Below are 26265 nucleotides of genomic sequence, written 5' to 3' on the forward strand. Positions count from 1 at the left end.
GCGGCATAAATAACCCAGATAAATCAGCCGCCGTCCGCCCCCCGCCCCTCACCCCCGCACAGCCCGTTTGTCACCGCTGCTCGCTCACTAGCCAGGCCTGGCCCAGCCCGGCCTCCCCTTCCTTGTCCCTTCCCGCCCACGTCTGTCCCACACTGGCTCATACCCTGGTCCGCACCGGAGGCAGGTTTCTGGTTGGGGAGGGTGGTGAAGGGGTGTCTCCTGAGAGTAGGGGGAGGCTGGGGACTCTCTGGAGAATGCTACCTAGGAGTTTGAGGGTCATGTGGTTTATTAATGGGGCCAGAGAGATGGAGCTTGGGGCCTACACATCATAGGAAGGGGCAAATGTAGCTTAGCTTGGGGGTCCCTGTCCTCTGAACAGAAGCCCCCTGGGAACCCGGTGAAGTTGAGTCCTGGGATGTCTCCAGGTCTCCCTTTGGGGTATTTTGCTCAAATAAAACCCCTGTGCCTCCTCCCAGATTCATTGAGCCAGAACCATTCTGCCCTCCCTGCTACTCCTCATTCCTCTGCCCCCATTCCCAGCCCTGCCTCATCTAACCTCTGCCTCCTCACTGTCACAAAGCCTGGGGGTGGAGAATTGGACTGTGAACAAATCTGTGGAATGGGGACAATTGGAGGGCAGAGGAACTCCAGCTGAGGTTTCACGACCAGACCCTGCAGCAACGCCCCCAGCCCTTCTGTTGGCCCAGGGTCCCTATCAGCCCCACCCTGTTTGCTCACCCCCAGCTCAGGTTCTGTCCAGCCCCACTTGGCTCTGATTCTTCACTACAGGGGGCAGCTGGTCCCCTGGGAATGGGTGGGGGGAGCAGGGAGGGGATGGGGAGCTTGGGCACAGGACTGGGGATGGGGGTGGGGAAGAAGCTGGGCCGGGCCCCAGGGACCAGCTGGGCAATGAGCCGGGGAAGCAGCCGGGAGGCTAAATGAGGGAGATTATCACCCAACTGCAGTCGGGCAGAGAGAGAGGCAGGCAGGGAAGCAGGGAGAGGCGGGGAGAGGGGACGGGGGCCAGAGGCGACAGGGGTATAGAGGGACATGAAGAGGGCCAGCAGAGGCTGGGGAGGAGTGGATGGTAAAAACCAAACCAAGAGATGGGCTGGAAGGATGGGTGGGGGTGAGGGATGACTCCTACCGAGCATAACCAGATTCCTGGAGATCTGGGAGACTGGAGGTGGCGACTTGGGACTTGGGGACAATTGGAGACAGCTGGCCATCAGGCAGTGGTGGGGGTGTAAGTGTAACTAACTGCTGCACCACTTCCAGGCAACCTGGAGTTCCTCCACAGCCCCCCCATGCTCCCCCTGTGCCCAGTTACCACCCAACTTCATTCCTTTCAGAGGTTGAAGCTTCCCTGCCATCCCTCAAGGGGAAAGGGGGTGTGATTTGGGCTCTGATGGAGGCCAGTATGTGATGGGAGAGTGTGACCCTGAGACTCAGCAGATGACAGGGGAATTCAGGGACATGTACAGACGCCAGGGCAGTAGTGAGTGCGGGGGAGCTTGGGGGGCAGCTCCCTGCTTTCTTGGCAGAGCCCCAGACTGAAGTAACCTTAAAAAAGCAATTAAATCACCTTTTTTAAAAAAACCTAGTAAAGAAAAATCAATATTGGGAGAAAGGGGAAGAGAGAAGGATGGGGAGGAGCGGTGGGGGGAGCTCTGGAAATGTCTGTAAGTCTACCAGGGAGGGGAGAGCCTCGGAGGGGGCTGCCAAGGCATGGGGCATGGGGGCTGTCTGTGGTCACTTGGATACCTGAGTAGTAATGTGGTGGCTGCTTCCAGTGCCAATCTCACTTTCCCCTCTAGGATGTTGAGTCCCAGCCAGAGTCAGCACTGGACCCAACCCCAGGGGTCTTCTCAGTTTGCCAAGCTTCTGACCCTGACTCAGCCTCAAGGGAATCTATGGGGAAACCCAGCTGTGGGACGCCTGGAAGCCACTTTGCTGAAAGGCTTGGAACAACCTAGTCAGGGCACCATGCATAACCAGGCTGGGTGTGTGGGCAGGCTCCATGCTGAGGTGACCCTGATAGGACCTGACCTGGCCTTGCAGCCAGGGTGGCAGAGCAGCTCCCTGCTCCCTAGGGAACCATCCTTGGGTCCCTCCCTCAGGTCCAGGCGGAGACTGTGGGGCCAGGCCTGACGCAGGGGAGGGGTGGCCGACGGGCAGCGGGTGGACCTCAGGCTCTAATCCCCAGCAGCTGCCGTTTCCCTCAGATCGATTCCCTTCTCACTTTTTTTTTCAGCTGCTGGTTCCGCGGCTTGGATCGATGGAGCCGCCTCCCCCGCCCCTTGGAGCTTCCTCTCCCTGCTGCTCATTAGCGCCCCGATTAATCAGCCCCCCCTTCCTGCAGGGGACAAGTGCTTCCTCCCCCATGAGGGTTCACACTCTCACATGGGTCCCCCAGAGCACAAGCAGCTCATTCTTGCCACCCTCACCCTGGGGGCCACAAATGTATCCCCTCCTGGCCGGCCAGCCAGGAATCCTTCCCCTGCCTGTGTTGACAAACCACGTGCCCACTTGCCCCTCCACAAGAATATGGCAGTCCCTCAGGGTTACCCTGCCCCCATTCTACCAAGTGACAGGGCACCCCTGGCATTGGTTTCCTGAGGATGGCATTCTCTCCCATTGAAAACCAGCACATCTTCTTGCTCCCTGGGAAACCTCCATCTGGGCTCTCCTCTACCTCCTTCCACATTTGAGAGTTCCCATTTCCTCCCTAGCCTATTCACCCAGCACCCCACCCCCCACCCCCAGCCTGGTTGTGGCAAGAGACTTGGGGGACATTTGGGGTGAAAGTGGCCATAGACATGCAAGTTAGCCAGGGTGGCCTCACTCCCAGTCGTATGAGTGGCTCAGGGGTTAGGGACAAGATGAGAGAGACAGAGCCAGTCTCCTGGAGCAGGGACAGGGGTACAGTGGGGCATTGAAGTCGACAGCAAAGCTCTAGGGAAGCTAGAATCTTAGTGGAGTCACGGTTGTCCCCTAGTCTGTCTTGCCTGCCCTCTCCTCCTTTCCCCTTCCTCATTCAAACAAGTGGCTCTCTCAAGGAGTTTCTGGAAGCTGTTGTGAGCTGGGTAGTGGGACCAGGTGTTGGCTGGAGTCCGGAGTCAGGGAGGCTGGGAAGTGGAGGACAGAGTTGGCTGACCCTCCATGGGGTGTGGTTCAGAAAAGTGGCAGACGAGGTTGAGCGCTCTGGGTGTTGTTCTCTTGCCTGAGTGCCCTGGGAGTGGGACATCTGGGGCTCCCTGCAAGTGGCTAGGGTGTAGCAAGACTTTGGGGGATAGCCCAATCCCTGGATCCCTGTCCTGGACCAGGGGTTTTCCCCTCCCCTGGCCTGGCTCCTGCCGCCCATGCCGCCGGTGAAACGCTGTTGACATGTCCTGAATTATTAAGCACGGGGTGGGCTCCGGAGCACATGCTGAGCGGAGCGGCTGGGGCTGCGCGGCGTGGCGGAGCAGCGCTAGCTCCCTCGCTCACTCGCTCGCTCGCAGGGACACACGCAGGGGCTGACAGCTGTGCTGGTGCTGATAAGGGAAGCCACAAGGAGACGATCGAGGAGAGAGACAAGCGGCAGCAGAGGCAGCGGCGGCAGAAGCAGCACCAGGGCTGCGGAGCTGCTGGGAGTGGGAGTGACGCCCCCACCTCGGGCCCCCACCCTGTCCCTGTCCTCCTCCTGCTTGCCCTGAGTTTAGAAGAGCAGCCGCTGCCACCACCGCCACTCCGGAGGGCACCAGGGCTGCTGGCCAGGGAGGGACAGGGGCAGGGAGGCTCTGGCCAGTCCCAGCAGCCAGGGACAGATGCCGATCGAGATTGTGTGCAAAATCAAATTTGCTGAGGAAGATGCGAAACCCAAGGAGAAGGAGGCAGGGGATGAGCAGAGCCTCCTGGGGGCTACTCGGGGGGCAGCAGCCCCCCGGGACCTGGCCACCTTTGCCAGCACCAGCACTCTGCATGGGCTGGGCCGGGCCTGTGGCCCAGGCCCCCATGGACTGCGCAGAACCCTGTGGGCACTGGCCCTACTCACCTCGCTGGCTGCCTTCTTGTACCAGGCAGCTGGCCTGGCCCGGGGCTACCTGACCCGGCCTCACCTGGTGGCAATGGACCCTGCTGCCCCAGCCCCAGTGGCGGGCTTCCCAGCTGTCACCCTCTGCAACATCAACCGCTTCCGGCATTCAGCACTCAGCGATGCTGACATCTTCCACCTGGCCAATCTGACAGGGCTACCCCCCAAAGACCGGGATGGGCACCGTGCTGCTGGCCTGCGCTACCCAGAGCCCGACATGGTAGACATCCTCAACCGCACTGGCCACCAGCTTGCCGACATGCTCAAAAGCTGCAACTTCAGTGGGCACCACTGCTCCGCCAGCAACTTCTCTGTGGTGAGTTCTGCCAGCTGGGCTGCCTGGCCTGGGGTGAGGCTGGCGTGGGGCGGGGGTGGTACGTGAGGGCATCCTCAACAGGGCTTCCCTTCCTTCCGCCACCAGAGGCGGGCCTGGTGTCTCCCCAGCCGGTGTTTCCCTCTGGCTTCCCAGCCCTGGAGCGGTGGACAGTCCTAGGGACTTACCCCAGTGCTGCTGCTCCTCTTCTTGGTCCTGCCGCTGCTGCAGTGCCCAGGGCTGGGGGCCAGGGGCTAGCCTGAGGTGAGCCCAGGGGTCTTGAAGCTGATCAGCTAGCAGGGAAGGGATATACCCTCCCAAGGCTGGACTGACTGATCCCCACTTTGCTCTTGCTCCCCTTTTCTTCTGGAGCAACTGAATTCTTCTCCCCCCCAAATGAAGGTGAAAGGGAGGGGTATTTGGGGGGCTTTGGCTAGGGAAGGACTTAGGGCTGCCTTCTGGGGAACTGGCCCCGCTGGCAGACTGGATAGAGATGGTCTTCGTGTACACTGGGTGCCAGTGTCTCTTCTGTCCCTGTGTCTCTCACTACCCCCCTTCACGGATACCCTCACACATCCCTCTTTCATGCTCCCCCCAGCTTCGCCTGCCAGTGGCCCCCTCCATCCCCTTGTTGCTCCCTTGCCCGGCTCTGGCTCCTACACTGAGGATCACTCATTCACTCTGTGTGCATAATTCACCCTCAGTGCTAGCACACGCACATGCACGCGCGCACACACACACACACACACACACACACTTCTACTGCTTGGGGACACAGTTTCCTGCACACTCCCTCTCACACGCACTCAGTGTCCCTGTCACTCCACTCACATGCACACCTGCACGCCCACATACCCACACGCCCAGAGAGCTATTCAGCTCCATGCCCATATTCCAGCTCCTAGCTGCCAAAGATGGGGTCATGCTGTGGGTGCCATCTCACCTCATGACGCCCCTTCATCTACCCCAAGTGCTGCTCCCCATTCTCCACACAGAGATTGCTGGCGCCATCTCTCACACATGTAGGAACACAAACACATGTACCCTGGCTGGGAGTGTCGGCTCGGGCTGCTCTCCCTGCACACCTCCCACAGTCAGGTGTGTGAGTGCGGGGGGTGTGTCTGGTGTACTGTCTGTCTATCAGCAATCCGTTCACCCACAGTCACAGGCTATCTATTATTCACGGTGCTTGAGATGGCTGTCCCCAGTCCACAGTTGACTCCCAGCACTGTGTGTATCTGTGTTTTCATCCTCGGTACCAATGCCCATGCAGGTGCAGATGTGTGGTGTCAACACGGTGCCCACTCAGGCCAGCCTCCAGCAGCAATGGGGACTTTCCTTCCTCAAGGCCCAGCCCCCATCCCCAGGCTTTCACTCACTTGCTGCCTCAGTGTCACCAGGAAACACACTCCAACCAGGTCCTGGTCCCCACCATGATCGCTGTCTGGGGCCTCCTGACATTGGGTGGGGGCAATTAGATGGCAACAGAGAGAGCCAAGAAGGAGAGGATTGTGCTGGGAGCAGAGTCAGAGGGCATCAGCCCATTGTCTGGCTGTACACCTTGTCTTCTAGGAAAACTCACTGCTCCTCAAAGGCAAGCCTGGGAGGGTCCCCGAGGAGGAGGTGGGATATAGAGTATGTGGCCTCTAAGATCCATGGGGCTCCTCTGCCCTGCAGCCTTACCCCTCCTTGTTGCAGGGGTCCAGTCTTAGCAGGTGCTGTTGGGGCAGAAATCAATGGGGTCTTTGTGTCCCCTAAGCAAGCTAGAGCAGGAGTTTGTGTCTCAGGCCCTTGTTGGGGGTGGGCAGGAAAGGGGAAGGGTAATGACATATCAGTGGGAGGGAAGGGGAGAAAGAGATGGAGGGGGGCTGAGGAAGTAAAGAGAGGGAGCCAGAGTTCCTGCCTAGCCTCCAGGGAGGGAGGAGGTGCCTGGAGGATACAGGGCCAGGGAGTCCCCTGATCAAAGCTGGTGAGTCCTTGGAAATCCCGGGAAGGGCTGGGAGGAGTGAGGGTGGATTTCCCACAGGCCCTTTGCTACCCTGGGGCTGCAGAAGAGAGGATAGAAGTTTGTGGGTCTCCGCTCTGGGGCTGCAGGAGGATAACAAGGGGAGGAGGAGCAAAGCAAGCACTGGGGGGTGAGTCCTCTTTGGGGTTCCTATTCTCCGTGCCTGATCTAGATTCATACCCTTATGCCCATACCTCGTTCCCATATGCTGAGTGTAACTTCCCTTGGATCTGGCACCTTCGTGCTGAGCCTGCTGCAAATGCACCAGGGTCTGGAAATTAAAGATTGAGATGGGGCCCAAGATCCGCGGCCTCGGGGAAGATGAGGGCATGTCATCTGGGCAAAACTGGAGAAGGGACATGTCTGGTGAGGGAATGAGGTCTGTAATTGTCTCTGTGGTGAGGACATGGAGTCCATGTTGGGGATGTGGGGTATCTGTGATGGGGAGATGGGTACCTGAGAACAGTTGGTGGGGAACATGGAAGCAAGTGGGTCATGAAATGGTCAGTGACGGCGACAGCCTTCAGTAAGGGGCTATTATGTGTTTTCTGTTGCTTTCCCTGTTTCCTCTTTCCCATTCCCCACTCTGCTGTGACCTTTCCTCCGGAATCCAAGTTAATAAATGTCACATTTTCCAGCCTATTTTTACTCTGGTAATGCACCCTCCCCCAGTCCCCTAAGCTGCTGCTCTTGCTTCTGTTACCACTGCAACTGCTCTCACCCGGTGCTCCCAGATAGCCCCTCATTCACTCGCAGGCAGTCCATCAACATGGAGCTTGGTGTACCTACTATGTGTTGGGATCCCTGCTTGGAGTTGTGGGGGTCAGCAAAGAAGAGAAGCCCTAGTCCCTGGTCCCTGTCCTCAAGCAGCCTACAGTCCCATGATAGAGCAAGGACAGGGATGCTCAAAAGCTTAAGCAACCATGCAAGAGTTAATCAGCCATGCAAGTGGTGTCATAAGGTGCCAGGATTAATTGCCAGATGAGGTGCATGGATAGGAAGAACCTGAGTTCAGAGAGAGAGGCCACTCGGGCTGAAGAGGGCTGGGGAGGCTTAAGGGATGAGGCAGGATGAGGCAGGCTGGCCACGGTGTGGAGAGGAGGAGAGGGAGGAGGGTAGGAAGAGAGAAGAGGATGCTGGGGCTGGGGGTGCTCTCCCTCCACACTGCTCTCCTCCAGCTAGTCCCCAGCTCTCCTCCTCTTTCCCTTTCCCTTTCCCTGCCACGCTTAGTCTCACACCAATCCACTCCCACTTATACCTCCTACTTTCTCTGTCACCTATATGTTCCCCTGCCACCTTGTAGATGGTTCTCTCTTTCTTCCCCATTCCTACCACCATTTGCTCCAGGGGTCCTGTGCCCCAAGCCCTAATTCCACTTTCACTACCGGGCTCATGCCCAGCCTGCCCACTTCCTGGAAGATAGGCATCACCCTTCCCCACTCACCAGTGTCTCTTTAGCTGTACAAAGCCAAGGCGGCTCTAAAATTCAGCATCTCCTCTTAGCTGGAGACTGTACCCTGGAGGGGTCAACTGTGTGAGTTCTGGAGTCACCTGATTGTATGGATTTGAATCTTGGCTCTACCCTTTCCGCTGTATGGCTTTGGGGGGACCTAAAAATGCTTCTGTGAGCTTCGGTTTTTATATTCATTAAGTAGGATATTAGAACCTAAACATTTGGGGTTGTCCTAATGATTAAAGAAATGCCTAAAGTGCTTAGCACGCTGCCTGGCACCCACATCCTAGGCACTCTGCAAGTGTCAGCTGTCAGAAACGCCACCAACCCTGCTCCTGGCTATCTTTAACCTGACTGATCACAGCACCACCTACTGGTTTTGGACCCCTGCTTTGGCATTGTCGCTGCTGTCCATCACCTGGTCTTCCCTCCCTGTTACCCTAGGGCCCAAGTCCTCCTCTGTGCCATCGTATCATTTCCGTTTGATCCAAATAGGCACGCACATGTGCATATGTGCCAGAGTGTACGCACACTCTAGATCAGTGCTAGCCAAAAGAACATTCTGTGATGACAGAAATGTCCTGTGTCTGTGCTATCCAGCATGGTAGTCACTAGCCATATGCAGCTGATGAGTATTTGAAATGTGATTAGGCATGTGTGGCTAGTGGCTACTCTCTTGGACAGTGCAGCTCTTGATGATTCTAGGAATGAGGTTCAGACTGCCTGCCTGGCAGGCTGGAATTAGAACTGGGATCAAGGACAAACTGTAATGGCTGCAGGCTATGAACTACTGTTCAGGCTGAGGTACCAGGCTGAGCTGAGGAGGGTGCCTGGGGCACTGGGGCATCTAGAAACACCTTGCAAACCAAGGGACCTTTTTTCCCAGGTGCAGATCAAAAACTGGCCTTTTGTCTTCCATTCTACTTCTAGGAAAATTGAGGCATGGAGGAGCGGGAGAGTCCCTAAGGAGGGAGGTGTAGGACCCAGACCTTCTTCATGGGGGTTTAGAAAATTCCTGGAGGGGTGGGAGACAAGGGCCCTGTGGGTGCCTCACTGTCTCTATCCCCACTTGGCTCCCAGGCTTCCCTCCCCCTCCCAACACTCCTTCCCCACAGGCTGGTGACTGCCGTGACTATTAATCACTCGCCCTGTTCTCTTCCTCTCTACTAATCAGGCACAATTAGACAAGGCCTCTTCCAGCTGGGCAGTCCCCCTCCCTGCCCTCCTCCCTCTTCTCCCAGCCCTACCCAGCCGCCACCCAGGGCAGCTCTGATACAAGAGGAAGAGCATGTAAGCCTTGTCTCTTTGGCTGCCCAAGTTCCCCGTTTGGGGCTCCTCAGCAATCCCCTCCTTCCATCCCAGCTTCCCCCTTAGCCCCTTCAGTTTCTTTTATCGTCAGACCAGTACTGATAGTCTCTACTCCCCCCACAACTAGACCCCCTGCCCTTGGCCATGGGAGAGGCCACTCCATGATCCATCCCAACTCCATTCTTTTGCTTTTGGGTCTGAGAACCTAAGGGCTACTTCTAGCCCTTGTTGGCTCTGGAAGGATTCCCAATTGGCTGGGGTTGGTTCAAGCCTCTTATATACCAGATGAGCTCTGACCCCCACACCCTATGTCCTCTGTCTCCTCTGGTACCATCCTCTTTCAAGGTGTGAATCTTGAACACAATTAGTTCAACATCTAGTTCAGGGTTGGTTCTTCAGGAGCCAGGCAGTCAGGTCAGGGAGGGAACACAGTGGGGAAGGGAGGGGTCTGAGGAGAACTAGAGATCACTTAACAGAATGGACAGCTGCTCTTCATATCCAGTTAACCGGAGGGTGCCCAGTTAACATGAGGGTGCCCAGTGTTGGAAGGTTTCCTGTTTTTGTCCGACTAAGGCCCAAATCTTGCTTATTTTAATAATTTTTTTTCTGATATAAAAAACAGCAAGGGCTGTCTCCAACTCACCTGGAACCCAGTGTGATCGCTGGTCCTGCTCACCTCTTACTCCAACACTGGCTGCTGTCCCTCAGGCCCTCCTGCAGGGGGCGCCTCAGTCTGGCTACTTTAGCAGTGGAGTTGGTGGACCAGGATTTGGATGGTGTGGTCCTGCAAGGAAGGGCAGAGATTGTTACTATCACAGAGGACTGGTCTGCAAGGGCAGTGGGGAGGGTCATGAGGAACGTGCCCCACCCGGCCCCACTCAGCAGCCCCGTGGCCTCTTCATTAATCAGGAATCAGCCCTGAGCTGGGCTCATTATCAGCTCAGCTTCTCCTGGCACTGCCGGAAGATGCTGATTAGCATTTGAAGAAATGGCCCCCACGTACTGTTCCCCTCCTGTCCTCCCTCTTTCTTCCCTACAGTATTCCTTCCTGGACACCCATTCCTGCCCTTCAGCTTCCCAGGAGCGATCTGCTCCCTCTTGTGGTTGGTGGCAGGGCTGCCTCTGTTAGATCAGGGCTGGGGGCAGAAAGAATCAGGAATGTAGGGGATCCCAGGGAGCATTGAGAGCACCCAGCCTCAAGGTTATTCCTGCTGAGGCCCCTGACTCAGTGGTTCAGTGGGTCCTACTGGGTGGGGGAGGGAGAGTGGGGGATGGAACCTGAGGGTGGTTCAGGAAAGATGCACAGACACCCTGGAGGAAGATGAGAGGGCAGCCTCAGGCTGGGGGTTAGCAGTGTTGCCTGCCCTTCCAGGTTCTTCTGCTCTTCTGCATCCCACCTCCTTTGAGCAGCTGGGCAGAAGAGGTGGGGACAGCCAGCTTGGTGGGCAGGAGGCCTGAGGGGAGAAGACCTACCAGGGCATTTTCTTGTTGCTGTTTTTGCAAATCATGGTAGAGGCTTAGGATCTTCAGAGCCACCCCAGATTTGGGTGGGTTGGGGGGGGTGGACAGGGACCCTGAGGGTGGGGACAGGAAAACTCCCCTGCTTTGTGTTTTCCAGGAAGGTGGTGGGGGTGTCTGTATTTCTTCTTTGGGTCCCCAGCCTGGGGGCTGGCAGCTCTGGAAATCCAACCCACCCCTCAAATGTTCACGGTGCCCTTGGGACACTCGTTTTGGTTGGAGGGAAAGCAGTTCCAGAGAGATAGGCATAGGCTGCGGCAGCCGAGGCAGCAGCAAGAGTTCAGAGAGGAGCCACGGGATGATTAAGGGGAAATGGAGGATTGATTTAGGAGGAAAGATTAAAGGAGCTAAATCCGTGGCGCTTGGCTCAGCGGTGACTAAGCGTGGACAGGATAATAGCTTACAAATGTGTGAAAGGTGTAAATACCAAACGGGGGGAGGGGAGGCGGCTAGGCGGGCCAGGGGAGCGGGGCCAGGGCCCCCCCTCCCCCGCGCAGGCCCCGGGAGGGCTGGGACCCCAGGGTGACTGCTCCGTGGCGCTGGCCCCTCCCCAGCGGGAGTACAAAGCACAGAAACTCAGTATTTGGGACCCCCGGGTTCCTGGAACCTGGGGTAGGGGTTTCGTTTCTGAGGCTCCGCTTTTCTGGGCCTCGACTGACCTCCACGTCTCATTTCTGCCCGACGAGGCACCTGAGGTCGCGGGTTCAAATCCCACCCGCTTCCTCGGTGCCCCTCAGCACCAGACCTTTAGGCTATCCCCACGCCCGCCAGCCACCCCCAGCTCTGCAGACATCTCCTCGCGACCCTCTCCAGGCTGTCCGGGCTCCCGCCCCGCTCGTCCCTCCCTGGCCGCTGCGGGCGGCGGGCGACGGTGTCTCCCTCCGCCGTGGAAGCCTCTGGCGCTGCTGTGTGCGCGGAGGTCACTTTGCCGAGGAGCCGGGAGCCGAGGGAATGCAAATGAGGCAAACCCAGGGAGGAGAGCCGAGGCGCCCGGAGGAGAGGAGGAGACGGGAGGAGGGCGCTGGCGCGGTGATGGATGCCTGCCCCGCAGGAGCGCGCGCGGGCGTGGAGAGTGGGTCCGGTGCGGCTCTGGGCTGCGGGTGGGCCAGGCCTGGGCTTTCAGGGTGGGGGGTATGCGCGGGATAGCAGTGGGGGCCTGGGGGCCGGTCAAAGTTCCTGGTGGGCACACAGCCACCCATGGCTGTCCCCAAGGCCACCTCAGCTTTGTGGGAACTGGCAACTCACATCCGGTGTGGGTGTGTACTCCGCGGTGTAAGCACAACTCTTAGCGACAACTTTGCATGGGAGGGGAGGTCAGGAAAGGACTTAATAACCAATTAAAAATATTCTCGCCTGAAAAATTGATTTTCTAGGGTTTAAGGCCTAAGCGTGGCTGCCAGGGGAACATGGTTGACTGTCCGGCCTCCTCCTCTCGGTTGGAAGCTGGCGCTCCCTGGACCTCTGCATTCTTCCACCATTCTTCCACCGCTTGAGCTCCCTGCTCAGAAATCTCAAGGCCTTACTGGTCCTCCTTCCGTCCACCACAGTGCTCACATTTACATTTGAATAAACACAGTGACCATTGCTTCTCAGACTCACCTTAGGAAGGAAGTCTCTTGAAAAGCTCATGGGTGATAGTGGGGACCAGGGGCTGTGTTGATCATAAGGCAATGGAGACCTACACCATTCACATGACAGCCAGGACTCCTGGAGGGGATAAGTGTATTCTCTGGTCTTGACTGTGACACAATCCCCATGCCCTTCCTGGGCAGTGGAAGGTAGGCCTGTGGTCTTGCTCAAAGAAGCTCTGCCTGACCCTCTAACCCAATGGTCCTGTTCCACCATCGGAGGGCTTGACTGGGCTTTGGCATCATAGCATGGACCACAGCTAATAACCTCTATCTGTGATAGGATTGTTGGATTCTTGTGTTTTCTTCTTCTTTTTTTTTTTTTTTTAAGAGAGAGTGAGAGAGGAGAGAGAGAGAGAGAGAGAATTTTTAATATTTATTTTTTAGTTCTCGGCGGACACAACATCTTTGTTGGTATGTGGTGCTGAGGATCAAACCCGGGCCGCACGCATGCCAGGCGAGCGCGCTACCGCTTGAGCCACATCCCCAACCCCTTGTGTTTTCTTCTTGTTTGTAGACCTGACACTTAGAATTTGCCTGGCATGTAGTGCTCAACACTTTTTGAATGAATGAATGCCCAAGGGCCAGATGGCAAATTCCCTAAAGGCAGAGACTCTTTTGTTCTATGATGCATCCTCAGCACCAAGCACAGTGCCTGGTATATTGTACAGGCTTCACCAATAGTATTGAACACGTGTTGTTTGAACATCCACCATTCCTTGAGCACCTACTGTTTGTAAGTGCTGTGTGCCAGGTGTATATTGCACAGTGGCTGAATGCAGACTCTGGGCCAGACTGACTGGTCCACCAATCTACCATACTACATGACCCTGGCAAGTTCTTTATCTGTGCCTCCATTATCTTGTCTGTACAACAGAGACAGTAGGGATACTCCTATCATTTCTGTCAGCATTGACAAGCAAATTTATGTAAAATACTTGGACTGTGCCTGACACAGAGTAAGCACTCATTAAATGTTAGCTGATCCTAACATGTTATGTAATTATCTCTTTCTTCATAACACCTCAGAGAGGTGCCGATTTAAAAAAAAAATTTTTTTTTTAGTTATAGTTGGACACAATACCTTTATTTATTTATTTTTATGTGGTGCTGAGGATCGAACCCAGTGCCTCACACGTGCTAGGCAAGCACGCTACCACTGAGCCACAACCCCAGCCCTAAGGGTGCCTATTTTGATTCCCATTTTATACATGAAAAATGGAAGATCAGAGCAGTTAAAGCCCATGGACTTAAGGGTAAGGCCTGCTGGTAAACGAGGTTAGGCTTTCCAGCTGGTAGGACAACCCGGATTTTCTCTGACAAAGTGCCATCCTCTGAGCAGCTTCCAAGTTCCAGAGAAAACCTTACCAAGGGGCATGCTGCCCTGTGAGGGTGGGCCCAGTGAGAATCCAAATCAGAGCTGCTGTACCATCTCGGCAGGAAGCTCCATTTCCCAAATGGGCTCACCTAGCATACGTCACTCTGAACTTCTTTAATCCTCACTCCTAATTTTTGGAAAATGAATCACCACTCGCCTTTCACAGAGGCACAAGCTGGGGCTCAGAGAGGTTAAATCAAGCTCCCAAGGTCCTTTGCCCAAGATTGGTGGAAGAGGCAGGATTTGAACCCTGTTTTGTCAGGCTCCAAAATGAGATACACAAAATGAGACTTCTGTGTATCCATTTCCAGTATGTCATCCAATGGGCAATCCCTGCCGTATCTTGGTTCAAATTGGTCTATACAACTCCCATTACTAATATTGAGGCCTCATATACATAATTTCATCTTGCAAATGCCTTTTTTTTTTTTTTAAATTGGATGTCACTCTGTTGCCCAGACTGGCCTTGAACTCCAGGGCTCAAACAATCCTCCTGCCTCAGCCTCCTGAGTAGCTGGGTCTACAGGTGCACACCATCACGCTTGGTCTCTTATCTCTTTTGAGACTTACAACTACCCTGTGAAATGTCAGGCAGGAATTTTTGTCCCCAGTTGAGAGATGAGGAAACTGAGGTCTAGAGAAGTTGATAAATCACTTGGCTAACCAAGGCCACAAGCTGTTAATGGTAGAGCTGGAGCTGGGACCAGCATTGACTGACTCCCAGAGAAGTGGCTGAAATGAGTGGAGAATGCTGGCGCTTATAAGGGAGGTGGGACTGGGTTCCAGTTTTGAATTTGTCAGTTTTCTGTGTGCACTTGGACTTGGACCTTGTCATCTTTAGGCTTCTGTTTCAGTCTTGGGAAAAGAGGGGTTGGACTGAGTGACATCGAAGTTCTGACTGGCACAAACACCCAAAAGTTTTGGGTTGGTGCCATTTTTCTTCCTCTGCTCCTGGAGAGGATAAAGAAGGAGGAGGCTCTGATCTTGGTCACTCCTGAGTAAAGCCAAGCCTGGGAGCTGTCTGACTGCAGAGTGCGAGACTCAGTCCAGGGAGGATGGAGTTGCACCCCCTTCCACTGGCCCACCCTGGACCTCGGGGTATTGTAGGGGTAAGAGAGGCCCAAGTGAGAAGCATGGGGGTGGACTTATCGGAGGAGGGCTGGTGAAATTTGGGAGAAGGAACTACCATGGAAAAGTGAGTGGGAGGGCGGGTGCCAGGGTTTTGGCAGAAGCAGGGTGCCCAGAAGGTGGTGGAGATAAAGCCTGGGCTGCAGATTAGCTCTGGGATTAGCCCAGTCTGGTCTTCACTGCTCCTGGCTGCTTCTTATCTCCTGAAGGCCCAGGGCCCTCTCCCCCACAGCTCTGAGCCCTGGCCCTGCTAATTGCCTATTAACCCTGTGGGCTCTGTGACTGCAGGGAGAATGAGGGACTGGGGAGGGCTCAGGGAGAAGCCAGCCAGCCAGCCAGCCAGCCAGGGAGAGCTATCTGAGGAAATAGGAGCTGTGGATAGATGGAGCTCAGGAGGCTGAAGGAAGCAATCGCTCAGGGGAGCAAGCTCTGGACAGATTGCTCCCAACTTCTGATCATTGTCTCAGACAGACCCAGAGAAGGGGGAGGAGAAGAAGGAGGGGCACCTGGTGGGGATGACCTCAGGTTTAGGGGATAATCTCAGAGGAAGACAAGAGACAGAGATCAGGCAGAGAAGAAAGCAAGTGAGAGATGCAGAGGGCAGAGGACAAAGAGGCCAGGGGGCCTCCACACAATGTAAGAGAAAGACAGAGGCTGGGGGGAGGGACAGGCTGACAGAGGGCAGAGAAAAAGTCTAGACAGACAGTCGATCAGGTGCCAGAAACAGATAGACCAGGGATAGATAGAGAAGCGATGGAGAGACAGAACAAGATCAGAAAACAGAGGCTGGGGAGGCAGACTCAGGCTGGGCTCCAGGCCAGCTCTGTAGGGGACAGAGAGGTAGTCAGAAGGGACCGGCAGAGGGCTGGCCAGAAAGGAGATGGTAGAGGGGATCCAAGAGAGTCCTATGGAGAAGCTGTTCACCCTGAGTTCAGAGGGGCCTCTGGCAGGCCATAAGCTCCGGGTAGGGTCAGGAGGTGGGCCTGGGAGCCCAGGCAGAGAGGAGGAAGGACCAGACCAAGAGAGGTGATTGGCACAGGGTGCAGAGGCTGAGGGGCAGTGTGGGTGGGTGATCTGGAGAAAGCGCCACTGTCATCAGGACACTTCTTGGCCTGGGACTTTCCCCTCTAATTGGGCCGTGGACTCTTAACCCCTGTCCACACGCCCTCCTTCCAGGACAGTCCATGTGGCAGGAGCAGTGGACTGCCAGTGGGACCTTGTGGCTGAGCAGCCGTGCCGTCTCCATGGAAGAAGCTGTGGGCTGTGCTGCCACCAGAGTTCTGCCACTTAGGAGCTGGCGGCCCCAGCGATGCTGCCTGGGCCAGGGACTGTCTCCGGGGCAACGCTGTGCTCTGCCCAGCAGTGGGGCCTGACCTGGGCTGTGCAGGTGGCCTGGTCCTTTCCGCCTAGCCTGTTCATTCCCTGCAGAGGGACTCTCTTAGGCCTGGACTACTTCTACCTACCTCCCTGCACAACCACCTCAAGGGCACATGTGTCCCACAATCATCCCCTTCCCAAGCCAGGGATTTGTTCCATCCTGTGTGGGGCTGGCTGAGCATGCTGTAGCATGTGCCCTCCAGTACTGCCCCACCCAGGATCAGGAGCCTCCAGGAGTCACTCACTCACTGAACACCCATTCACCCACCAGACATTTCGTAAGCACTTACTGTGCCTTCACAGGGGTCTGTTCCGTTTGCATCTTGCCCGTCATTTACTTGCTGGGCGCCCAGTCACTTTCCTTCTCTGAGCTTCAGTTTGCCTCATCGCTAAACAGGGGGCAACGACACTTACCTCATGTGGCTTCCTTGGAGGCTCAAAGGAGAAAGCAGATCAAAAGCATCTATCAGAGGACCTGGTAGGAAGTGGGAGTGTTTGATGGCGTTTGCCTTCCTCTGTCGCTCACCTCTCCTCTGCAAATCTCTTTGGGCTCTGGGGATGCCAAGAGGGAAGCAGGACTCCCAGCCTCAGAGAGTTCATCCCCCCATTCTTGGGTGAGGTTGAGCTTCCAAAAGATCTTGGCATTGCCTGGCAGTCAGGGCTCTGCCAAGGTGGTATGAGAGTGGAGGGGAAATGAGTGAACTGCTCATCTCCCAGGTCCCCCACACAGTCCAGGCCTCGTTTATCCTCTCAACTGGAGCATGCCCTCAAAACTGGCTGTATCAGCAAGAGCTGATTCCAGCATCTTCTTGGCTGGAAATAGTATGAGGTCGGGCATGTTGAGATTTGTATGTGTGTGTGGTGCTGGGGATTGAACCCAGGGCCTCACTCAGGCTAGGCAAGCACTCCACCACTGAGCTACATCTCCAGCCCTTTTTATTTAATTTTGAGACATGATCTCCTTAAGTTGCCCAGGTTGGCCTCAAATGTTATCCTCCTGCCTCAACCTCCCAAGTAGTGGAATTACAGGCATGTACCACTATGTCCTGCTCACTTTGAAATTTTTGCAAATACTTACATATTCCCCCCATCTACATTTTCACGCCACCAGGGACCCAGGAATCTTGTACCCAGCCCATTTGGGGGTTCCTCTACCTCTGGTGACATGTCGAAAGAACACAGGTCTTGGTTAGACAATTTTGCTGGCCTCTTACCCCTTCACCTAACATCTTTCTTCTCACAGTGTGGTCAGCAGGTTATTAGAAACACAGAATCTCAGCCCTGCCCAAATCCAACCCTATCTATTAAATCAGAATGTACACTTTAAAAAAGTCCCCAGGTAGCCAGCTTTGCGCCATAGCACGTGCCTGTAATCCCAATGACTCAGGAGGAGAGATCCTAAGCAACACAGTGAGACCCTGTCTCAAAACAAAACAGAACAAAAAATAAAAAGGGTTGGGGATGTAGCTTACTGGTAAATGCCCCTGGGTTCAATGCCCAGTACCAAGAAAGAAGAAAAAAATAAAAAGTTCCCCAGGTGATTTGTGTGCACATTGGAGTTTGAGAAGCACTGATCTTGGAGATCTTGGTATATCAGCTTAATTATCTGAGCCTTGATTTCTTCATCTGTAGAATGGGGAGATAATAATACCAACCTCATGGTATTATGTTTTTCATGAGGATTCAATTAAACAGAGCATGTTCAGTAGTTAACATTGCCCAGGGCATATCAAGGGCTCCTGGAACTGCGGGGCCTACTCCAGCCCCTCAGGTGGACACAGGCAGGGAGGACACAGCTGAGAGCAGGGGTGATATAGATGAGGATCAAGAACTGGAATGCAGAGGCTGGGCGGGGGACAGGTGAAGAACTAAAAAGCAGCAGATATGGAGAGAATGAGTGCAGAAGATGCAGAGGAGTGGAGAAGAAAGGAAAAAGGTACAGGGGAAAAGACACATGGGGTTGCATCCTGTCTCATTTCACCTGGATGGAGGAAAAGCCTCTTGAGGTGGAGTGGGCTTGGGGTGGGAAAAGCTAGAGCTTTGCCCATGGCTGAGTTCCACCACTCCTGCTCACCAGCTGTGTCACCCTGGGCAAATCACTTCACCTCTCTGAGCTGCAGTTTCTTCATCTGTAATAATAGAGATAATAAACCTACCTGACACCAGAGAGGCTGCGTGGATGAGATGGAGCAGCAGTAGATGTTGCCCTGTTTTGTAAACTCCAAGCTACTTGTTATGCGTGTGTTTTTGATTTAGGAATCAGGCAGGGTAGCCGACTGGATGCAAGAACTGCCTGAGGGGGAGGAGCAGGGTGGGATCCCTGGAGCACTCAGGCTGGGTGGTTGACCCAGCGACAGAGGAAGGACTTAACTCTGCCCCATGGGATGTCCCCTGGACCCCCTAGGCTCTGCTACGGAACTCTGCACTTCACTGCCCTCAACCCTGCCTCTCTGTCCCTTCTGCCCTCTCCTCCGCAGGGAGGCCTCCAGGAGATCTTTTCCTTCGACACAGCTTCGTGCCATTTGTCCCAGCTTTTACAGTGTGAACATGTTCCGCCGAGAAGCAGGGAGGGGGAGCGCAGGAGCGTGATTGAGTGCGCTGACCTCCTGCCCCTAGGGAAGGTGCTGCCTGTGATGGGTTTGACCCAGGGGCTTGTCTCTGTGGGGTGAGCCTGGCAGGAGGAACTAGAACCACCTCTCCCTCAGCCGCTTTCCCACCCCAGCTGCCGCGCAACTCTGGCTCAATCCCCAGCCCGAGCCTCAGCTTCTATCTCCGGGCCATCAGCGCCATCTGGTGTCCATTCCGGAGAACCCTCCCCAAAGGAATAGGGAGAAGGACTTCGCTCTGCAGTTAACAGCTTACCTAAACATCGCTTATGCCCCGCACTGGGGCAAGAGAGGGAGACATAAGGCAGGCTCGCTGCTCCTGCGAGGCGTGCGCTCTGGTGGTGGTGGTGGGAAGGCGGACAGGTAGATGAACCAGATCATCTCAGGTCTTGGTAACTACCTGAGCAGATCAACAAACTGAACATGTGTGTGGTGTATGAGCGAGAAGCTTAAGCTCAGGCTTAACAGCTGTGCCAAGTGTGTGTGTGTGTGTGTGTGTGTGTGTGTGTGTGTGCATGTGAGTGTGCATGCACTCGCTTGTGCATTCCAGGAGAGTGAACAACAACAACAAAGACCAGAGGGGAAAAGAGGGGCAGATATTTGAATTTGTCACAGATCCAGGGGTGGAGGGGCAGGAGAGGCAGGCAGGGGTCACATCACATGGAGACTTTCAGGCTAGGAAAGGAGCTTGACTTCATTTTCTAGAAAAATGGGAATCCATGGTTGTTTTTTAAAAATAAAATTTATTTCATTGTGTATTTGAGGTTTATAACATGATGGTGTAGGATGCAGATAGTAAAAGTCAGCAGGTGGTTTGATGGCATCTAAGTGTTCTGGCTGCTGTGCAAAGGATGGAGGGGCAGGGATGAATGAAGGGAGATCAGTTAGGAAGAGATGATGGGGGCATCACTGGAGAGGGAAGAGAAGTAGAGGGATTCTGTCCCAAACAGAATTGCTGGGGACTTGCTGCTGGATTGGATGTGGGACGAGGGAGATGGAGATTTTAAGGATCCTCACTTGAAAAACAGATAGCAATTGTGGGATCCTCTTTTCAGGAGGAGAATGGTGGTTGGGGACAGGATATTGAGAAGATATCAAGAGTTCTGGCATTGATGTGTTGTAAATTCGAGCTGCCTTTTAATCATCAAAGGGGCATGACAGTAGAAAAGATGGAGCTCAGGGGAGGGTGGACTGTACATTAGTTGCTGGTGTAATGGCCTTTGGGGCAGGGGTGGCCTTGGGGCAATAGGGACAGGGAATTTTGGAGTTGTCTCAGCTCCTGCTCTCTCACCTTGCCCCTCTCCAGGTCTATACTCGCTACGGGAAGTGTTACACCTTCAACGCGGATCCGCAGAGCTCACTCCCCAGTCGGGCTGGGGGCATGGGCAGCGGCCTGGAGATCATGCTGGACATCCAGCAGGAGGAGTACCTGCCCATCTGGAGGGAGACAAGTATACAGGCGGGAAAGGGACAAGGGCCAATCTGGGGACTGGGGTCTGGACCCTCTGTCTGGGATAGGTTTCCAAAGATTTTCATCTCTGCTGTGCAGATGAGACATCGTTCGAGGCAGGTATCCGGGTGCAGATCCACAGCCAAGAGGAGCCACCCTATATCCACCAGCTGGGGTTTGGTGTGTCTCCAGGCTTCCAGACTTTTGTGTCCTGCCAGGAACAGCGGGTGAGCACTCCCAGCTAGTCCTGGATTGGGCATGGGGTTGGGCCTCCGTGATCAGAGGGGGTCCCAACAAGGCCTGCCTTCCAGAAGCTCACAGCCCACCAGGTCCCTTGGTCCCTGCTGTGGCTGTGGGCATCAGGAAGGACTCCTGGCCTTGACGCCTTCATGCCCTACCTCTGCAGCTGACCTATTTGCCCCAGCCCTGGGGCAACTGCCGGGCAGAGAGTGAACTCAGGGAGCCTGAGCTGCAGGGCTACTCAGCCTATAGTGTGTCTGCCTGCCGGCTGCGCTGTGAAAAGGAGGCCGTGCTTCAGCGCTGCCACTGCCGGATGGTGCATATGCCAGGTATGCACCCCACCCCCAGCCGGTCCTCTGTGCCACTCTGCCGGGCTCCATAACTTCTGGGAATGGGGATGTGTGCTTCCTTACCTGCAGGTGTACAAACATATGCCCATGTCTTATAGCCATGAGAGTGTGTTTGTGTACATGCTTGGGTTCTTCTGCATGTTTTTACATAGACATTTGGGAATGTATGTTAATAGGTATTTGTGCATGTGTGTGCTTATGTACATGTTGTGTGCATGTGTATTTTGGGGTATTGTATGCTTGTGCTCAAATAAATTGCATACCGTGTATATATGTGTGTGCAAGGATGTATATTTACAGGCATAAATGCATTTTCATGCTTATGTGCAGAAGTGTGTATCAGTTCATCTGTGCATGTGTATGTGCAAACATGTACATTCGTGTACATGTGGTGCATGCATGCCCACATTGGGTGTATGGGGAGAGGGAAGGGAAGGGATTGTAGATTCCAGAAATAATGTTTTCTCCTTTCAGGCAATGAGACCATCTGCCCGCCAAATATCTACATCGAGTGTGCCGACCACACACTGGGTCCGTGCTGCCTACCCTCTCCCCCACCTCTTCATCACCCTCTTCATCTCTCTGTCCACCCTGTCCCTCCCTGTCTTGGCTCCTCTCCCAATCTCTCTCTGGAGGATTCTTCCTGGGACTTGAGCCTTATCCCATACCTCAGGGGTGTCTGAGAACCTCTGCAGGTGCAGACACTTGGGTAAGTGATGCTCACAGGGCGAGGCTGCAGAGAGCCCAGGACTGGGACTGAAGGGCTGGGCTTCCAATCTTGGTTCAGCCAATGAGCTCAACTTCTCTGAGAAAGCAAAATGACTCCTTGTCTCAGGAAGAATACGTTGCTGCCTGTCGGTGTGAGCCAGGCAACCCCATCTGTCCACAGGTCTCGCCTGATTTGCAACTCACCCATCCATTCATGCATCGATCGATTCATTCATTCTTCAGACCTTTACATTCCTCCGGGGTGCTAGAGGTGGGAGTGCAACAAGAGTCCAGCCCTTGATGAGCTTACAGCCCACCTGGGCTGTGACACAGTGGGGATAGGGGGCCTGGGGGTACTACAAGGCCCCAAGGATGGTCATGCTGCCCCAAGGAGGGCAGGGAAGATTCCTAGGAGAAGTGAAATATAGCTGAGCTTGAAGGGTGCATGAGAGTCAGCCAGCTGCAAAGGACATGTTTTAGGTGATGGGAACAGTATGTACTAAAGAGCTTTCGGCCACAGAGTGTGCTTTGCTAAGGCCAGAAAGGTCAGTGTGGCTGAAGGCAGAGCAGGAAGGGGCTGACAGAATGGACGGGGAGGCTCTGGGAAGCCAATGAGGGCTTAAGGCAAGGCAGGAATGACATTGATCCTTCCAAAGGTGAGTCTGATAGGACTTGAAGCAGGGGCACTGGCCACAGCTCATTGTAATAATTCAGAAGTGATGGGGTATACCTAATACTTGGCCATGATAATAAATGACAAGTTTACTGGTTTAAAAAAAAAAAAAGAAGTGATGGGACCCCGGGGGATGGGCCTGGGGGGCAGGGCGAGAGGCTGCATGGCAGACTGGCACATGCAGATCTTTCTTGACCTCCACACCACCTGCATCCATTCAAGGGGTGGTTGAAGAGTGTTCAGTGAAGGAACAGATGTGTGATCAGGGATAAGGGAGGTGAGAGCCCACAGAACTAGAGAGACCAGGGAGCCTTCACTCTCCCAGGTCCAAAGCAGGCAGGAAGGGAGCACCATGGAACCCAGACAGAGACTTGGGGCAGAATGATGATGGCAGGTGAGGGGGAACCACAACCTCTGCCAACCTACAGTCTGACAATCAGGAAGTCATACCCTGGCCTCTCCTACCTCACGTCCTCTGACCCTGACCAATCCGAGGCCAGAGGGCAAGAGAATCTAGGTGATTCATTTGATAAACAGCCTCCTGGGGATGGAACAAGGGAGAGGAGAGTGGAGAATAGATCTGAAGGGATGTGTGGAGAAACCCCAGCACAATGAGCTTGCACATCTTGTCTGCCTGTTTGTTTTGTTGTCTGTCTGTCCATCCATCCTAGCATCCTCTCCATACTTACTTGTGTGTCTGAGGCCTCATGGTTGATTGGTTTTGCAGATGGGCTCTGACCTCCCTCTGAGCATGGGGCCTCCCTGACCCAGGGGCTGGGAGCAGAGGGATAAACCTATGGGAGGGTGCTGTGGGTTCTCCTACACCTGCCTTCTTGGTTTTTCTAAAGCTGGTCCAGCAAGAACTCCTGGCCAGTGTCCTCTAGGAAGTGCCAGGGCTGGCTCTCAGGGTGGACATGCCTGCCTCAGGACAACCCCTGTGCCTCCTCCCTGCAGCTAGTGGGCTTGTGGGCCACTCTCCCCTACTGCAGTTGATACCTCTGTGTTGCAGACTCCCTGGGTGGGGGCTCTGAGGGCCCGTGCTTCTGCCCTACCCCCTGCAACCTGACCCGTTATGGGAAAGAAATCTCCATGGTCAGGATCCCCAACAGGGGCTCAGCCCGGTACCTGGCGAGGAAGTACAACCGCAATGAGACCTACATACGGTATGTGCCTACTTATGGGCTGTGTGTGTGTGTGTGTGTGTGTGTGTGTGTGTGTGTATGTGTGTGTGTGTGGAGTCTGCCTTCAACAGGCCTGGTGCATTATGGAGACTGAGAGTGGGCTGGATATTCATGTTTGATGAATCTCCTCTGCCAGGAATGATGTTCACAATTCTTTTCTTCTGACTACCCATCCTTTAAGTCCCATCTTGTATCCACCTCTAGAAAAGTACTTCCTGGCCCAAATGTCCTCTCTGAGCTCACAAGCCCCCTGTACATATCCCTGCTGTTGCATGGACTCCATTGTTTTAAAACCTTTTATATGTCTTTCTTCCTGGCAACCCGAGAGCCATTAAATACACAGAGAGTGAACTGCATGCTGACGGAGAAGAAGAGGGTCGGTGCTAGGCACAGGGAGGGGCTGTACTGAGCCTTGAGTCTAGTACCCTGCAGCCAGTCAACAAATACTAAGCATGGTCTACATGCCAGGCCCAGTGCTGGGTGGTGGGTACAAATGATTCTGATACAAAACCTACATGCCACATTTGGAACAAGCCACATTTGATGGTGTTATGCTGATTTTCAGACCCTGATGGGGGAAGGAAAGTAGGGGAGGCATGAGTTGGGTCTTTGAGGACTCTGGGTTGGAACCTTGGGGGAGAGAGGGGAGGCTTCTCAGTTGGAGAACTATAGAGTGGTGGGTACCCAGAAAAGCCTGAGCAGCAGGAAGCCTGTATGGAGGGAAGCTCAGAAGAAAACTGGATAAGAAGACACAGTGTAACAGATCCGGGGGGACAGCCTTGAAAGACTAATGAGCAGTAGGGAACCACTGAAGGTTCTAGAGAGGCATAAGGAAGAGGCAAGGTGAAGATCCTGCTGATTTTGAAGAGATAGGAGACAATACTTCAGGCCTCAGAGGTCTCTTGGGCCTTTGCCTACCATTCAAAATATGAAGCTAATACCTCGGGGACTACCTCCCCTCATGGCCCTTGAGAGTCTGAGAGGGTGGTCACTAGCTCCCCAGCACACAAAGGGTATTCAGATCAGAATCTGCCGGAGCTGAGTTGCTCCTGCCAGCTGTCTCCTCAGGAAGAGTGGCCCTGCAGGGATACCCTGTTTTCTTTCTCCACAGGGAGAACTTCCTGGTCTTAGACGTCTTTTTTGAGGCCCTGACCTCTGAAGCCATGGAGCAGCGAGCAGCCTATGGCTTGTCAGCCCTGCTCGGTGAGACCCAGCCCCTGCCCCTACTCCCATGGGGTGGATCAGCCCAAGCTGCTCCCTCTGACCCTTCCCTCCTGATCCCCAGGAGACCTCGGGGGACAGATGGGCCTGTTCATTGGGGCCAGCATCCTCACGCTGCTGGAGATCCTTGACTACATCTATGAGGCAAGGGAGTCAGGAACAAGGATGTGGGGGAACAAGGATGTGGGAGACCCGGAGCTGGGTGGGAAGGCTCCTAGTGGAGCTGGTCTGGCTGGGCAGTCAGCTGGAGCTGGGCCTGACTGGCTGGAAGACCTGAGGGCCCTGAGGAAGCAGAAGGGTTTGGCCAGAATGATGTGGGATCTTACTGGGGAGTTGCTGGGCAGCAAGTCCTATAAGCCAGCCCTCTTTTTACCAAATTTCCTGAGCCCGCTTCTATACCCCATCCTGACCCTCAAGGTGTCCTGGGACCGACTGAAGCGGGTGTGGCGGCGGCCTAAGACGCCCCTGCGAACCTCCACTGGAGGCATCTCCACTTTGGGGCTGCAGGAGCTGAAGGAGCAGGTGAGGACAAGCTCTTCAGAGTTTGCAACCAGTGCCCTCCTCAGGACCTAACACCCCCCCCTAGAATTTCTGAAGGGCCCAAGGGGACAAGGAAAGGCTGTTGCTTGAGTCCTCCCGTTCTACTCCCTCTTCATCCTACAGAGTCCCTGTCCAAGCCGGGGCTGTGCTGAGGGTGGGGGCGCCAGCAGCCTGCTCCCCAACCACCACCACCCCCTTGGCCCCCCCGGAGGCCTCTTTGAAGACTTCGCTTGCTAGGATGGTGCTGTGTTAGAAAAGCCCCAGGAGTCCGGAACCCCTCCCTGGATCCCCAATATTATCTCCTCCTGCTCCTGGGACAGAAGGCCTGGGGGCAGCACAGGCTAAGAGGAGCGGGCGGTGCTCACTGAGGGCCAGGACTCAGTTCTTGCTCTCACCTGATCCTTGCCTCTGCTGCTCTTTAGGAGGGTCTCCCCACCCCCAGGGCTGGTGCCCAGGGAGGGTTGGGGACTAGACCAAGGGCCCCTGTGCAGGGGGAGGAAAGAATAGAGAGGGAGGTGGAGATGGAGCCCACCCCTGCAGGGTGGAACCCTCTGTACATTTGTATATATTTAGGGAAGACAGGGTGGGGGTGGGGTACAAATGTAGAAGGTGGGTGGGGCTACAGGGGTGGGTGATTCCAGGACAGCCAGGGTCCCAGAGCCAATGTCAGCAGAAGAGGGCAAGTCCCTGGGACTCAAGTGTGCTGGGCTAGTCCTACTTCCTCCTCTCCAGGCCCAGTTTCCCTCTTGGCAGGGGGAGTGGGTAGCCCAGCAGGTCTGGCCTAGCTCCCAGTCCCCTTGCACCAACCCCTCCCCAAGTCCTCTCCGCAGGGAGCAGGTAGACCTTTCAGAGCTTGACTGAGTTTGGGTTGGGGTGGAAAGGCAGCCCTTCCAGGCCTCTCTCCCTCCAGGCTGGTTTTATAAAGTGTTAACAAAATTGGGAATAAAGAAGCATAAAGAATTCTCTGAGTGTGTGTGTGTGACCTAACATATGCCGGTGGCTGGGGCTGGGATGGACATGCTCATGACTTGGTCCCCCAAAAGGAAATACAGTCCCAAGCAAGAACAAGACACCTCCATCCTCAGGATCAACCCCCCACTTCTCCAACCCCTA

The 26265-nt window shown here is 54.9% G+C and overlaps 1 protein-coding gene across 1 annotated transcript; it reads left to right on the forward strand.

Annotated features, from left to right (window-relative positions):
- Positions 1–3769: 3769 nt before the first annotated feature.
- Positions 3770–26106, forward strand: ASIC4 (acid sensing ion channel subunit family member 4). Its single transcript, XM_081261292.1, has 10 exons — positions 3770–4391; positions 20096–20240; positions 20339–20466; positions 20646–20808; positions 21304–21360; positions 23220–23373; positions 24503–24594; positions 24677–24756; positions 25030–25134; positions 25276–26106. The coding sequence occupies exons 1-10, from the start codon at positions 3810–3812 to the stop codon at positions 25387–25389; spliced, it is 1620 nt and encodes a 539-aa protein (XP_081117418.1). The 5' UTR covers positions 3770–3809; the 3' UTR covers positions 25390–26106.
- Positions 26107–26265: the final 159 nt, after the last annotated feature.

Source organism: Spermophilus citellus (assembly GCF_964194105.1).
Source record: "Spermophilus citellus genome assembly, chromosome: 11".
Taxonomy (NCBI): domain Eukaryota; kingdom Metazoa; phylum Chordata; class Mammalia; order Rodentia; family Sciuridae; genus Spermophilus; species Spermophilus citellus.